The following is a 12862-nucleotide window of genomic DNA, read 5'->3' as shown; positions in this document are numbered from 1 at the left end:
CATGTCCAGCCCTGGGGGTCTCCTCACCTCACAGAGGGTCTCCTGCCCAGCCCTGGGGGACTCCTCACCTCTCAGGGGGTCTCCTACCCATCCCTGGGGGGCTCCTCTCCTCACAGGGGGTCTCCTGTCCCGCCCTGGGGGTCTCCTCACCTCACAGGGGTCTCCTGTCCAGCCCTGGGGGGCTCCTCTCCTCACAGGGGGTCTCATGTCCAGCCCTGGGGGGCTCCTCACCTCACAGGGGTCTCCTGCCCAGCCCTGAGGGTCTCCTCTCCTCACAGGGGTCTCCTGCCCAGCCCTGGGGGGCTCCTCTCCTCACAGGGGGTCTCATGTCCAGCTCTGAGGGGCTCCTCACTGGGGTCTCCTCACCTCACAGGGGTCTCCTGCCCAGCCCTGAGGGGCTCCTCTCCTCACAGGGGTCTCCTGCCCAGCCCTGGGGGTCTCCTCACCTCACAGGGGTCTCCTGCCCAGCCCTGGGGGGCTCCTCTCCTCACAGGGGGTCTCATGTCCAGCCCTGGGGGTCTCCTCACCTCACAGGGGTCTCCTGCCCAGCCCTGGGGGGCTCCTCTCCTCACAGGGGGTCTCATGTCCAGCCCTGGGGGGCTCCTCACTGGGGTCTCCTCACCTCACAGGGGTCTCCTGCCCAGCCCTGAGGGGCTCCTCTCCTCACAGGGGTCTCCTGCCCAGCCCTGGGGGTCTCCTCTCCTCACAGGGGTCTCCTGCCCAGCCCTGGGGGGCTCCTCTCCTCACAGGGGGTCTCATGTCCAGCCCTGGGGGGCTCCTCACTGGGGTCTCCTCTCCTCACAGGGGGTCTCCTGTCCAGCCCTGGGGGGCTCCTCTCCTCACAGGGGGGCTCCTCTCCTCACAGGGGTCTCCTGCCCAGCCCTGAGGGGCTCCTCTCCTCACAGGGGTCTCCTGCCCAGCCCTGGGGGTCTCCTCACCTCACAGGGGTCTCCTGCCCAGCCCTGGGGGTCTCCTCACCTCACAGGGGTCTCCTGCCCAGCCCTGAGGGGCTCCTCTCCTCACAGGGGTCTCCTGCCCAGCCCTGGGGGTCTCCTCACCTCACAGGGGTCTCCTGCCCAGCCCTGGGGGTCTCCTCACCTCACAGGGGTCTCCTGCCCAGCCCTGAGGGGCTCCTCTCCTCACAGGGGTCTCCTGCCCAGCCCTGGGGGTCTCCTCACCTCACAGGGGTCTCCTGCCCAGCCCTGGGGGGCTCCTCTCCTCACAGGGGGTCTCCTGCCCAGCCCTGAGGGGCTCCTCTCCTCACAGGGGGTCTCATGTCCAGCCCTGGGGGGCTCCTCACCTCACAGGGGTCTCCTGCCCAGCCCTGGGGGGCTCCTCTCCTCACAGGGGGTCTCATGTCCAGCCCTGGGGGTCTCCTCACCTCACAGGGGTCTCATGTCCAGCCCTGGGGGTCTCCTCACCTCACAGGGGTCTCCTGTCCAGCCCTGGGGGGCTCCTCTCCTCACAGGGGGTCTCCTGCCCAGCCCTGAGGGGCTCCTCACCTCACAGGGGTCTCCTGCCCAGCCCTGGGGGGCTCCTCACAGGGGGTCTCATGTCCAGCCCTGGGGGGCTCCTCACCTCACAGGGGTCTCCTGCCCAGCCCTGAGGGGCTCATCTCCTCACAGGGGTCTCCTGCCCAGCCCTGGGGGTCTCCTCACCTCACAGGGGTCTCCTGCCCAGCCCTGGGGGGCTCCTCTCCTCACAGGGGGTCTCATGTCCAGCCCTGGGGGGCTCCTCACTGGGGTCTCCTCACCTCACAGGGGTCTCCTGCCCAGCCCTGAGGGGCTCCTCTCCTCACAGGGGTCTCCTGCCCAGCCCTGGGGGTCTCCTCACCTCACAGGGGGTCTCCTGTCCAGCACAGAGGGCTCCTCACCTCACAGGGCGTCTCCTGTCCAGCCCTGAGGGGCTCCTCTCCTCACAGGGGGTCTCCTGTCCAGCACAGAGGGCTCCTCACCTCACAGGGGGTCTCCTGTCCAGCCCTGAGGGGCTCCTCTCCTCACAGGGGTCTCCTGCCCAGCCCAGGGGGTCTCCTCACCTCACTCACCGGGGGGCTCCTCTCCTCACAGGGGTTCTCCTACCCATCCCTGGGGGGCTCCTCACTGGGGTCTCCTCACCTCACAGGGGGTCTCCTGCCCAGCCCTGGGGGTCTCCTCTCCTCACAGGGGGCTCCTGTCCAGCACAGAGGGCTCCTCACCTCACAGGGGGTCTCCTGTCCAGCCCTGAGGGGCTCCTCTCCTCACAGGGGTCTCCTGCCCAGCCCAGGGGGTCTCCTCACCTCACTCACCGGGGGGCTCCTCTCCTCACAGGGGTTCTCCTACCCATCCCTGGGGGGCTCCTCACTGGGGTCTCCTCACCTCACAGGGGTCTCCTGTCCAGCCCTGGGGGGCTCCTCACTGGGGTCTCCTCACCTCACAGGGGTCTCCTGTCCAGCCCTGGGGGGCTCCTCTCCTCACAGGGGGCTCCTGCCCAGCCCTGAGGGGCTCCTCACCTCACAGGGGGTCTCCTGCCCAGCCCTGAGAGGCTCCTCACCTCACAGGGGGTCTCCTGCCCAGCCCTGAGAGGCTCCTCATCTCACAGGGGTCTCCTGCCCAGCCCTGAGGGGCTCCTCTCCTCACAGGGGTCTCCTGCCCAGCCCTGGGGGGCTCCTATCCTCACTCACAGGGGGTCTCCTGTCCAGCCCTGAGGGGCTCCTCACCTCACAGGGGGTCTCCTGCCCAGCCCTGGGGGGCTCCTCTCCTCACTCACAGGGGTCTCCTGCCCAGCCCTGAGGGGCTCCTCTCCTCACAGGGGGCTCCTGCCCAGCCCTGGGGGGCTCCTCTCCTCACTCACAGGGGTCTCCTGCCCAGCCCTGAGGGGCTCCTCTCCTCACAGGGGGCTCCTGCCCAGCCCTGGGGGGCTCCTCTCCTCACTCACAGGGGTCTCCTGCCCAGCCCTGAGGGGCTCCTCTCCTCACAGGGGGCTCCTGCCCAGCCCTGGGGGGCTCCTCACCTCACAGGGGTCTCCTGCCCAGCCCTGAGGGGCTCCTCTCCTCACAGGGGTCTCCTGCCCAGCCCTGGGGGGCTCCTCTCCTCACAGGGGTCTCCTGCCCAGCCCTGGGGGGCTCCTCTCCTCACAGGGGGTCTCATGTCCAGCCCTGGGGGTCTCCTCTCCTCACAGGGGGTCTCATGTCCAGCCCTGGGGGTCTCCTCACCTCACAGAGGGTCTCCTGCCCAGCCCTGGGGGGCTCCTCACCTCTCAGGGGGTCTCCTACCCATCCCTGGGGGGCTCCTCTCCTCACAGGGGGTCTCCTGTCCCGCCCTGGGGGTCTCCTCACCTCACAGGGGTCTCCTGTCCAGCCCTGGGGGGCTCCTCTCCTCACAGGGGGTCTCATGTCCAGCCCTGGGGGGCTCCTCACCTCACAGGGGTCTCCTGCCCAGCCCTGAGGGTCTCCTCTACTCACAGGGGTCTCCTGCCCAGCCCTGGGGGTCTCCTCACCTCACAGGGGTCTCCTGCCCAGCCCTGGGGGGCTCCTCTCCTCACAGGGGGTCTCATGTCCAGCCCTGGGGGTCTCCTCACCTCACAGGGGTCTCCTGCCCAGCCCTGGGGGGCTCCTCTCCTCACAGGGGGTCTCATGTCCAGCCCTGGGGGGCTCCTCACTGGGGTCTCCTCTCCTCACAGGGGTCTCCTGCCCAGCCCTGAGGGGCTCCTCTCCTCACAGGGGTCTCCTGCCCAGCCCTGGGGGTCTCCTCTCCTCACAGGGGTCTCCTGCCCAGCCCTGGGGGGCTCCTCTCCTCACAGGGGGTCTCATGTCCAGCCCTGGGGGGCTCCTCACTGGGGTCTCCTCTCCTCACAGGGGGTCTCCTGTCCAGCCCTGGGGGGCTCCTCTCCTCACAGGGGGGCTCCTCTCCTCACAGGGGTCTCCTGCCCAGCCCTGGGGGTCTCCTCACCTCACAGGGTTCTCCTGCCAAGCCCTGTGGGCTCCTCACCTCACAGGGGTTCTCCTACCCATCCCTGAGGGGCTCCTCTCCTCACAGGGGTCTCCTGCCCAGCCCTGGGGGTCTCCTCACCTCACAGGGGTCTCCTGCCCAGCCCTGAGGGGCTCCTCTCCTCACAGGGGGTCTCCTGTCCAGCACAGGGGGCTCCTCACCTCACAGGGGTTCTCCTACCCATCCCTGAGGGGCTCCTCTCCTCACAGGGGTCTCCTGCCCAGCCCTGGGGGTCTCCTCACCTCACAGGGGTCTCCTGCCCAGCCCTGGGGGTCTCCTCACCTCACAGGGGTCTCCTGCCCAGCCCTGAGGGGCTCCTCTCCTCACAGGGGTCTCCTGCCCAGCCCTGGGGGTCTCCTCACCTCACAGGGGTCTCCTGCCCAGCCCTGGGGGTCTCCTCTCCTCACAGGGGGTCTCCTGCCCAGCCCTGAGGGGCTCCTCTCCTCACAGGGGGTCTCATGTCCAGCCCTGGGGGGCTCCTCACCTCACAGGGGTCTCCTGCCCAGCCCTGGGGGGCTCCTCTCCTCACAGGGGGTCTCATGTCCAGCCCTGGGGGTCTCCTCACCTCACAGGGGTCTCATGTCCAGCCCTGGGGGTCTCCTCACCTCACAGGGGTCTCCTGTCCAGCCCTGGGGGGCTCCTCTCCTCACAGGGGGTCTCATGTCCAGCCCTGGGGGGGCTCCTCACCTCACAGGGGGTCTCCTGCCCAGCCCTGAGGGGCTCCTCACCTCACAGGGGTCTCCTGCCCAGCCCTGGGGGGCTCCTCTCCTCACAGGGGGTCTCATGTCCAGCCCTGGGGGTCTCCTCACCTCACAGGGGTCTCCTGTCCAGCCCTGGGGGGCTCCTCTCCTCACAGGGGGTCTCATGTCCAGCCCTGGGGGGCTCCTCACCTCACAGGGGTCTCCTGCCCAGCCCTGAGGGGCTCCTCTCCTCACAGGGGTCTCCTGCCCAGCCCTGGGGGTCTCCTCACCTCACAGGGGTCTCCTGCCCAGCCCTGGGGGGCTCCTCACTGGGGTCTCCTCACCTCACAGGGGTCTCCTGCCCAGCCCTGAGGGGCTCCTCTCCTCACAGGGGTCTCCTGCCCAGCCCTGGGGGTCTCCTCACCTCACAGGGGTCTCCTGCCCAGCCCTGGGGGGCTCCTCTCCTCACAGGGGGTCTCATGTCCAGCCCTGGGGGTCTCCTCACCTCACAGGGGGTCTCCTGCCCAGCCCTGGGGGGCTCCTCTCCTCACAGGGGGTCTCATGTCCAGCCCTGGGGGGCTCCTCACTGGGGTCTCCTCACCTCACAGGGGTCTCCTGCCCAGCCCTGAGGGGCTCCTCTCCTCACAGGGGTCTCCTCACCTCACAGGGGTCTCCTGCCCAGCCCTGGGGGGCTCCTCTCCTCACAGGGGGTCTCATGTCCAGCCCTGGGGGGCTCCTCACTGGGGTCTCCTCTCCTCACAGGGGGTCTCCTGTCCAGCCCTGGGGGGCTCCTCTCCTCACAGGGGGGCTCCTCTCCTCACAGGGGTCTCCTGCCCAGCCCTGGGGGTCTCCTCACCTCACAGGGTTCTCCTGCCAAGCCCTGAGGGGCTCCTCTCCTCACAGGGGTCTCCTGCCCAGCCCTGGGGGTCTCCTCACCTCACAGGGGTCTCCTGCCCAGCCCTGAGGGGCTCCTCTCCTCACAGGGGGTCTCCTGTCCAGCACAGGGGGCTCCTCACCTCACAGGGGTTCTCCTACCCATCCCTGAGGGGCTCCTCTCCTCACAGGGGTCTCCTGCCCAGCCCTGGGGGTCTCCTCACCTCACAGGGGTCTCCTGCCCAGCCCTGAGGGGCTCCTCTCCTCACAGGGGTCTCCTGCCCAGCCCTGGGGGTCTCCTCACCTCACAGGGGTCTCCTGCCCAGCCCTGAGGGGCTCCTCTCCTCACAGGGGTCTCCTGCCCAGCCCTGGGGGTCTCCTCTCCTCACAGGGGTCTCCTGCCCAGCCCTGGGGGTCTCCTCACCTCACAGGTTTCTCCTGCCAAGCCCTGTGGGCTCCTCACCTCATAGGGGTTCTCCTACCCATCCCTGAGGGGCTCCTCTCCTCACAGGGGTCTCCTGCCCAGCCCTGGGGGTCTCCTCACCTCACAGGGGTCTCCTGCCCAGCCCTGAGGGGCTCCTCTCCTCACAGGGGTCTCCTGCCCAGCCCTGGGGGTCTCCTCACCTCACAGGAGTCTCCTGCCCAGCCCTGGGGGGCTCCTCTCCTCACAGGGGGTCTCCTGTCCAGCCCTGGGGGGCTCCTCACTGGGGTCTCCTCTCCTCACAGGGGGTCTCCTGTCCAGCCCTGGGGGGCTCCTCTCCTCACAGGGGGGCTCCTCTCCTCACAGGGGTCTCCTGCCCAGCCCTGGGGGTCTCCTCACCTCACAGGGTTCTCCTGCCAAGCCCTGTGGGCTCCTCACCTCACAGGGGTTCTCCTACCCATCCCTGAGGGGCTCCTCTCCTCACAGGGGTCTCCTGCCCAGCCCTGGGGGTCTCCTCACCTCACAGGGGTCTCCTGCCCAGCCCTGAGGGGCTCCTCTCCTCACAGGGGGTCTCCTGTCCAGCACAGGGGGCTCCTCACCTCACAGGGGTTCTCCTACCCATCCCTGAGGGGCTCCTCTCCTCACAGGGGTCTCCTGCCCAGCCCTGGGGGTCTCCTCACCTCACAGGGGTCTCCTGCCCAGCCCTGAGGGGCTCCTCTCCTCACAGGGGTCTCCTGCCCAGCCCTGGGGGTCTCCTCACCTCACAGGGGTCTCCTGCCCAGCCCTGAGGGGCTCCTCTCCTCACAGTGGTCTCCTGCCCAGCCCTGGGGGTCTCCTCTCCTCACAGGGGTCTCCTGCCCAGCCCTGGGGGTCTCCTCACCTCACAGGTTTCTCCTGCCAAGCCCTGTGGGCTCCTCACCTCATAGGGGTTCTCCTACCCATCCCTGAGGGGCTCCTCTCCTCACAGGGGTCTCCTGCCCAGCCCTGGGGGTCTCCTCACCTCACAGGGGTCTCCTGCCCAGCCCTGAGGGGCTCCTCTCCTCACAGGGGTCTCCTGCCCAGCCCTGGGGGTCTCCTCACCTCACAGGGGTCTCCTGCCCAGCCCTGAGGGGCTCCTCTCCTCACAGGGGTCTCCTGCCCAGCCCTGGGGGTCTCCTCACCTCACAGGGGTCTCCTGCCCAGCCCTGAGGGGCTCCTCTCCTCACAGGGGTCTCCTGCCCAGCCCTGGGGGTCTCCTCACCTCACAGGGGTCTCCTGCCCAGCCCTGGGGGTCTCCTCACCTCACAGGGGTCTCCTGTCCAGCCCTGAGGGGCTCCTCTCCTCACGGGTCTCCTGCCCAGCCCTGGGGGTCTCCTCACCTCACTGGGTTCTCCTGCCAAGCCCTGTGGGCTCCTCACTTCACAGGGGTCTCTTGCCAAGCCCTGGGAGGGCTCCTCACCTCACAGGGGTTCTCCTACCCATCCCTTGGTAGCCGAGGAAGGGAAGGGGCAGTAGTAAGGGGAGGGGTCACAGAAGTGGGCGTGGCACTAAGTGATTTTTGTCTATTTGAACAGGAGGATTTGGTGCAGATGAGTTCAGTAAGATATGGAAAGGACTCTTCTACTGTATGTGGATGCAGGACAAGCCACTGCTGCAGGTACATGTTGGGGGTATAGGCGGCACCCAGCCAGGGAAGGGGAACAAATTACCCACTTCTTGTTCTCTTCTTTCTGCAGGAAGAGCTGGCACTGAATATGGCAAAGCTGGTTCACTCTCTGCAGTCCAGAGAGTCTCGTAAGTCATGTTCACTGATTGTCTCGCCGTGTTTGTGTGTCTGCCCTCAGCTCCTCCTCTGTGCTGTCCCCACCCCCCTGGCTGACTGTCTGCGTTCCGCTCCTCCTCTGTGCTGTCCTCACCCCCTGGCTGACTGTCTGCCTTCCGCTCCTCCTCTGTGCTGTCCCCACCTCGCTGCTGACTGTCTGCCTTTCGCTCCTCTGTGCTGTCCCCAACCCCCTGGCTGACTGTCTGCCTTCTGCTCCTCCTCTGTGCTGTCCCCACCTCGCTGCTGACTGTCTGCCTTCCGATCCTCCTCTGTGCTGTCCCTGCCCCCTGCTGACTGTCTGCTTTCCGCTCCTCCTCTGTGCTGTCCCTGCCCCCCTGCTGACTGTCTGCCCTCAGCTCCTCCTCTGTGCTGTCCCCACCCCCCTGCTGACTGTCTGCCCTCAGCTCCTCCTCTGTGCTGTCCCCACCCCCCTGCTGACGGTCTACCCTCAGCTCCTCCTCTGTGCTGTCCCCACCCCCGGCTGACTGGCTGCCCTCAGCTCCTCCTCTGTGCTGTCCCCACCTTGCTGCTGACTGTCTGCCCTCTGCTCCTCCTCTGTGCTGTCCCTGCCCCCCTGCTGACTCTCTGCCTTCCGCTCCTCCTCTGTGCTGTCCCCACCCCCTTGCTGACTGTCTGCCCTCCGCTCCTCCTCTGTGCTGTCCCCACTCCCCGGCTGACTGCCCTCTGCTCCTCCTCTGTGCTGTCCCCACCCCCTTGCTGACTGTCTGCCCTCTGCTCCACCTCTGTGCTGTCCCCGCCCCCCTGCTGACTCACTGCCTTCCGCTCCTCCTCTGTGCTATCCCCACCCCCTTGCTGACTGTCTGCCCTCAGCTCCTCTTCTGTGCTGTCCCCACCCCCTGGCTGGCTGTCTGCCTTCCGCTCCTTCTCTGTTCTGTCCCTGCCCCCCTGCTGATTGTCTGCCCTCAGCTCCTCCTCTGTGCTGTCCCCACCCCCCCCCCCCCGGCTGACTGTCTGCCTTCCACTCCTCTGTGCTGTCCCCACTCCCCTGCTGACTGTCTGCCCTCCGGTCCCCGCACTGCTGACTGCGCCTGCCCTCCGGTCCCCGCACTGCTGACTGCGCCTGCCCTCCGGTCCCCGCACTGCTGACTGCGCCTGCCCTCCGGTCCCCGCACTGCTGACTGCGCCTGCCCTCCGGTCCCCGCACTGCTGACTGCGCCTGCCCTCCGGTCCCCGCACTGCTGACTGCGCCTGCCCTCCGGTCCCCGCACTGCTGACTGCGCCTGCCCTCCGGTCCCCGCACTGCTGACTGCGCCTGCCCTCCGGTCCCCGCACTGCTGACTGCGCCTGCCCTCCGGTCCCCGCACTGCTGACTGCGCCTGCCCTCCGGTCCCCGCACTGCTGACTGCGCCTGCCCTCCGGTCCCCGCACTGCTGACTGCGCCTGCCCTCCGGTCCCCGCACTGCTGACTGCGCCTGCCCTCCGGTCCCCGCACTGCTGACTGCGCCTGCCCTCCGGTCCCCGCACTGCTGACTGCGCCTGCCCTCCGGTCCCCGCACTGCTGACTGCGCCTGCCCTCCGGTCCCCGCACTGCTGACTGCGCCTGCCCTCCGGTCCCCGCACTGCTGACTGCGCCTGCCCTCCGGTCCCCGCACTGCTGACTGCGCCTGCCCTCCGGTCCCCGCACTGCTGACTGCGCCTGCCCTCCGGTCCCCGCACTGCTGACTGCGCCTGCCCTCCGGTCCCCGCACTGCTGACTGCGCCTGCCCTCCGGTCCCCGCACTGCTGACTGCGCCTGCCCTCCGGTCCCCGCACTGCTGACTGCGCCTGCCCTCCGGTCCCCGCACTGCTGACTGCGCCTGCCCTCCGGTCCCCGCACTGCTGACTGCGCCTGCCCTCCGGTCCCCGCACTGCTGACTGCGCCTGCCCTCCGGTCCCCGCACTGCTGACTGCGCCTGCCCTCCGGTCCCCGCACTGCTGACTGCGCCTGCCCTCCGGTCCCCGCACTGCTGACTGCGCCTGCCCTCCGGTCCCCGCACTGCTGACTGCGCCTGCCCTCCGGTCCCCGCACTGCTGACTGCGCCTGCCCTCCGGTCCCCGCACTGCTGGCTGCGCCTGCCCTCCGGTCCCCGCACTGCTGGCTGCGCCTGCCCTCCGGTCCCCGCACTGCTGGCTGCGCCTGCCCTCCGGTCCCCGCACTGCTGGCTGCGCCTGCCCTCCGGTCCCCGCACTGCTGGCTGCGCCTGCCCTCCGGTCCCCGCACTGCTGGCTGCGCCTGCCCTCCGGTCCCCGCACTGCTGGCTGCGCCTGCCCTCCGGTCCCCGCACTGCTGGCTGCGCCTGCCCTCCGGTGCCCGCACTGCTGACTGCGCCTGCCCTCCGGTCCCCGCACTGCTGACTGCGCCTGCCCTCCGGTCCCCGCACTGCTGGCTGCGCCTGCCCTCCGGTCCCCGCACTGCTGGCTGCGCCTGCCCTCCGGTCCCCGCACTGCTGGCTGCGCCTGCCCTCCGGTCCCCGCACTGCTGGCTGCGCCTGCCCTCCGGTCCCCGCACTGCTGGCTGCGCCTGCCCTCCGGTCCCCGCACTGCTGGCTGCGCCTGCCCTCCGGTCCCCGCACTGCTGGCTGCGCCTGCCCTCCGGTCCCCGCACTGCTGGCTGCGCCTGCCCTCCGGTCCCCGCACTGCTGGCTGCGCCTGCCCTCCGGTCCCCGCACTGCTGGCTGCGCCTGCCCTCCGGTCCCCGCACTGCTGGCTGCGCCTGCCCTCCGGTCCCCGCACTGCTGGCTGCGCCTGCCCTCCGGTCCCCGCACTGCTGGCTGCGCCTGCCCTCCGGTCCCCGCACTGCTGACTGCGCCTGCCCTCCGGTCCCCGCACTGCTGACTGCGCCTGCCCTCCGGTCCCCGCACTGCTGACTGCGCCTGCCCTCCGGTCCCCGCACTGCTGACTGCGCCTGCCCTCCGGTCCCCGCACTGCTGACTGCGCCTGCCCTCCGGTCCCCGCACTGCTGACTGCGCCTGCCCTCCGGTCCCCGCACTGCTGACTGCGCCTGCCCTCCGGTCCCCGCACTGCTGACTGCGCCTGCCCTCCGGTCCCCGCACTGCTGACTGCGCCTGCCCTCCGGTCCCCGCACTGCTGACTGCGCCTGCCCTCCGGTCCCCGCACTGCTGACTGCGCCTGCCCTCCGGTCCCCGCACTGCTGACTGCGCCTGCCCTCCGGTCCCCGCACTGCTGACTGCGCCTGCCCTCCGGTCCCCGCACTGCTGACTGCGCCTGCCCTCCGGTCCCCGCACTGCTGGCTGCGCCTGCCCTCCGGTCCCCGCACTGCTGGCTGCGCCTGCCCTCCGGTCCCCGCACTGCTGGCTGCGCCTGCCCTCCGGTCCCCGCACTGCTGGCTGCGCCTGCCCTCCGGTCCCCGCACTGCTGGCTGCGCCTGCCCTCCGGTCCCCGCACTGCTGGCTGCGCCTGCCCTCCGGTCCCCGCACTGCTGGCTGCGCCTGCCCTCCGGTCCCCGCACTGCTGACTGCGCCTGCCCTCCGGTCCCCGCACTGCTGGCTGCGCCTGCCCTCCGGTCCCCGCACTGCTGGCTGCGCCTGCCCTCCGGTCCCCGCACTGCTGACTGCGCCTGCCCTCCGGTCCCCGCACTGCTGACTGCGCCTGCCCTCCGGTCCCCGCACTGCTGACTGCGCCTGCCCTCCGGTCCCCGCACTGCTGGCTGCGCCTGCCCTCCGGTCCCCGCACTGCTGACTGCGCCTGCCCTCCGGTCCCCGCACTGCTGGCTGCGCCTGCCCTCCGGTCCCCGCACTGCTGACTGCGCCTGCCCTCCGGTCCCCGCACTGCTGACTGCGCCTGCCCTCCGGTCCCCGCACTGCTGACTGCGCCTGCCCTCCGGTCCCCGCACTGCTGGCTGCGCCTGCCCTCCGGTCCCCGCACTGCTGGCTGCGCCTGCCCTCCGGTCCCCGCACTGCTGACTGCGCCTGCCCTCCGGTCCCCGCACTGCTGACTGCGCCTGCCCTCCGGTCCCCGCACTGCTGACTGCGCCTGCCCTCCGGTCCCCCGCACTGCTGACTGCGCCTGCCCTCCGGTCCCCGCACTGCTGACTGCGCCTGCCCTCCGGTCCCCGCACTGCTGACTGCGCCTGCCCTCCGGTCCCCGCACTGCTGACTGCGCCTGCCCTCCGGTCCCCCGCACTGCTGACTGCGCCTGCCCTCCGGTCCCCGCACTGCTGGCTGCGCCTGCCCTCCGGTCCCCGCACTGCTGACTGCGCCTGCCCTCCGGTCCCCGCACTGCTGACTGCGCCTGCCCTCCGGTCCCCGCACTGCTGACTGCGCCTGCCCTCCGGTCCCCGCACTGCTGGCTGCGCCTGCCCTCCGGTCCCCGCACTGCTGACTGCGCCTGCCCTCCGGTCCCCGCACTGCTGGCTGCGCCTGCCCTCCGGTCCCCGCACTGCTGACTGCGCCTGCCCTCCGGTCCCCGCACTGCTGACTGCGCCTGCCCTCCGGTCCCCGCACTGCTGGCTGCGCCTGCCCTCCGGTCCCCGCACTGCTGACTGCGCCTGCCCTCCGGTCCCCGCACTGCTGGCTGCGCCTGCCCTCCGGTCCCCGCACTGCTGGCTGCGCCTGCCCTCCGGTCCCCGCACTGCTGGCTGCGCCTGCCCTCCGGTCCCCGCACTGCTGACTGCGCCTGCCCTCCGGTCCCCGCACTGCTGGCTGCGCCTGCCCTCCGGTCCCCGCACTGCTGACTGCGCCTGCCCTCCGGTCCCCGCACTGCTGACTGCGCCTGCCCTCCGGTCCCCGCACTGCTGACTGCGCCTGCCCTCCGGTCCCCGCACTGCTGACTGCGCCTGCCCTCCGGTCCCCGCACTGCTGACTGCGCCTGCCCTCCGGTCCCCGCACTGCTGACTGCGCCTGCCCTCCGGTCCCCGCACTGCTGGCTGCGCCTGCCCTCCGGTCCCCGCACTGCTGACTGCGCCTGCCCTCCGGTCCCCGCACTGCTGACTGCGCCTGCCCTCCGGTCCCCGCACTGCTGGCTGCGCCTGCCCTCCGGCCCCCCCCCTGCCGTGTTTGCATCCGGGCCCTTCCCACGCGATTGCGTCTGTAGTCTGCCCCGCCTCCCCCCACCCACCTCACTGCTGAACTTTTGTCTCCTCAGGAAATCTCTTCATCAGAGC

The 12862-nt window shown here is 70.3% G+C and overlaps 1 protein-coding gene across 1 annotated transcript in view; it reads left to right on the top strand.

Annotated features, from left to right (window-relative positions):
* RRP1B (ribosomal RNA processing 1B) overlaps positions 1-12862 on the top strand; it is a 71969-nt gene that overhangs the window by 2065 nt on the left and 57042 nt on the right. Inside the window, exons 2-4 of the mRNA XM_068266435.1 lie at positions 7493-7575; positions 7655-7712; positions 12844-12860. Of these exons, the coding sequence (XP_068122536.1) occupies positions 7493-7575; positions 7655-7712; positions 12844-12860 (158 nt within the window). The remainder of the gene's footprint in view (positions 1-7492; positions 7576-7654; positions 7713-12843; positions 12861-12862) is intronic.

The sequence above is a fragment of the Hyperolius riggenbachi genome, chromosome 2 (genome assembly GCF_040937935.1).
Source record: "Hyperolius riggenbachi isolate aHypRig1 chromosome 2, aHypRig1.pri, whole genome shotgun sequence".
Lineage (NCBI taxonomy): Eukaryota > Metazoa > Chordata > Amphibia > Anura > Hyperoliidae > Hyperolius > Hyperolius riggenbachi.
Note: the sequence above shows the minus strand (reverse complement) of the source record. Positions and strands in the feature narration are given on the sequence as shown.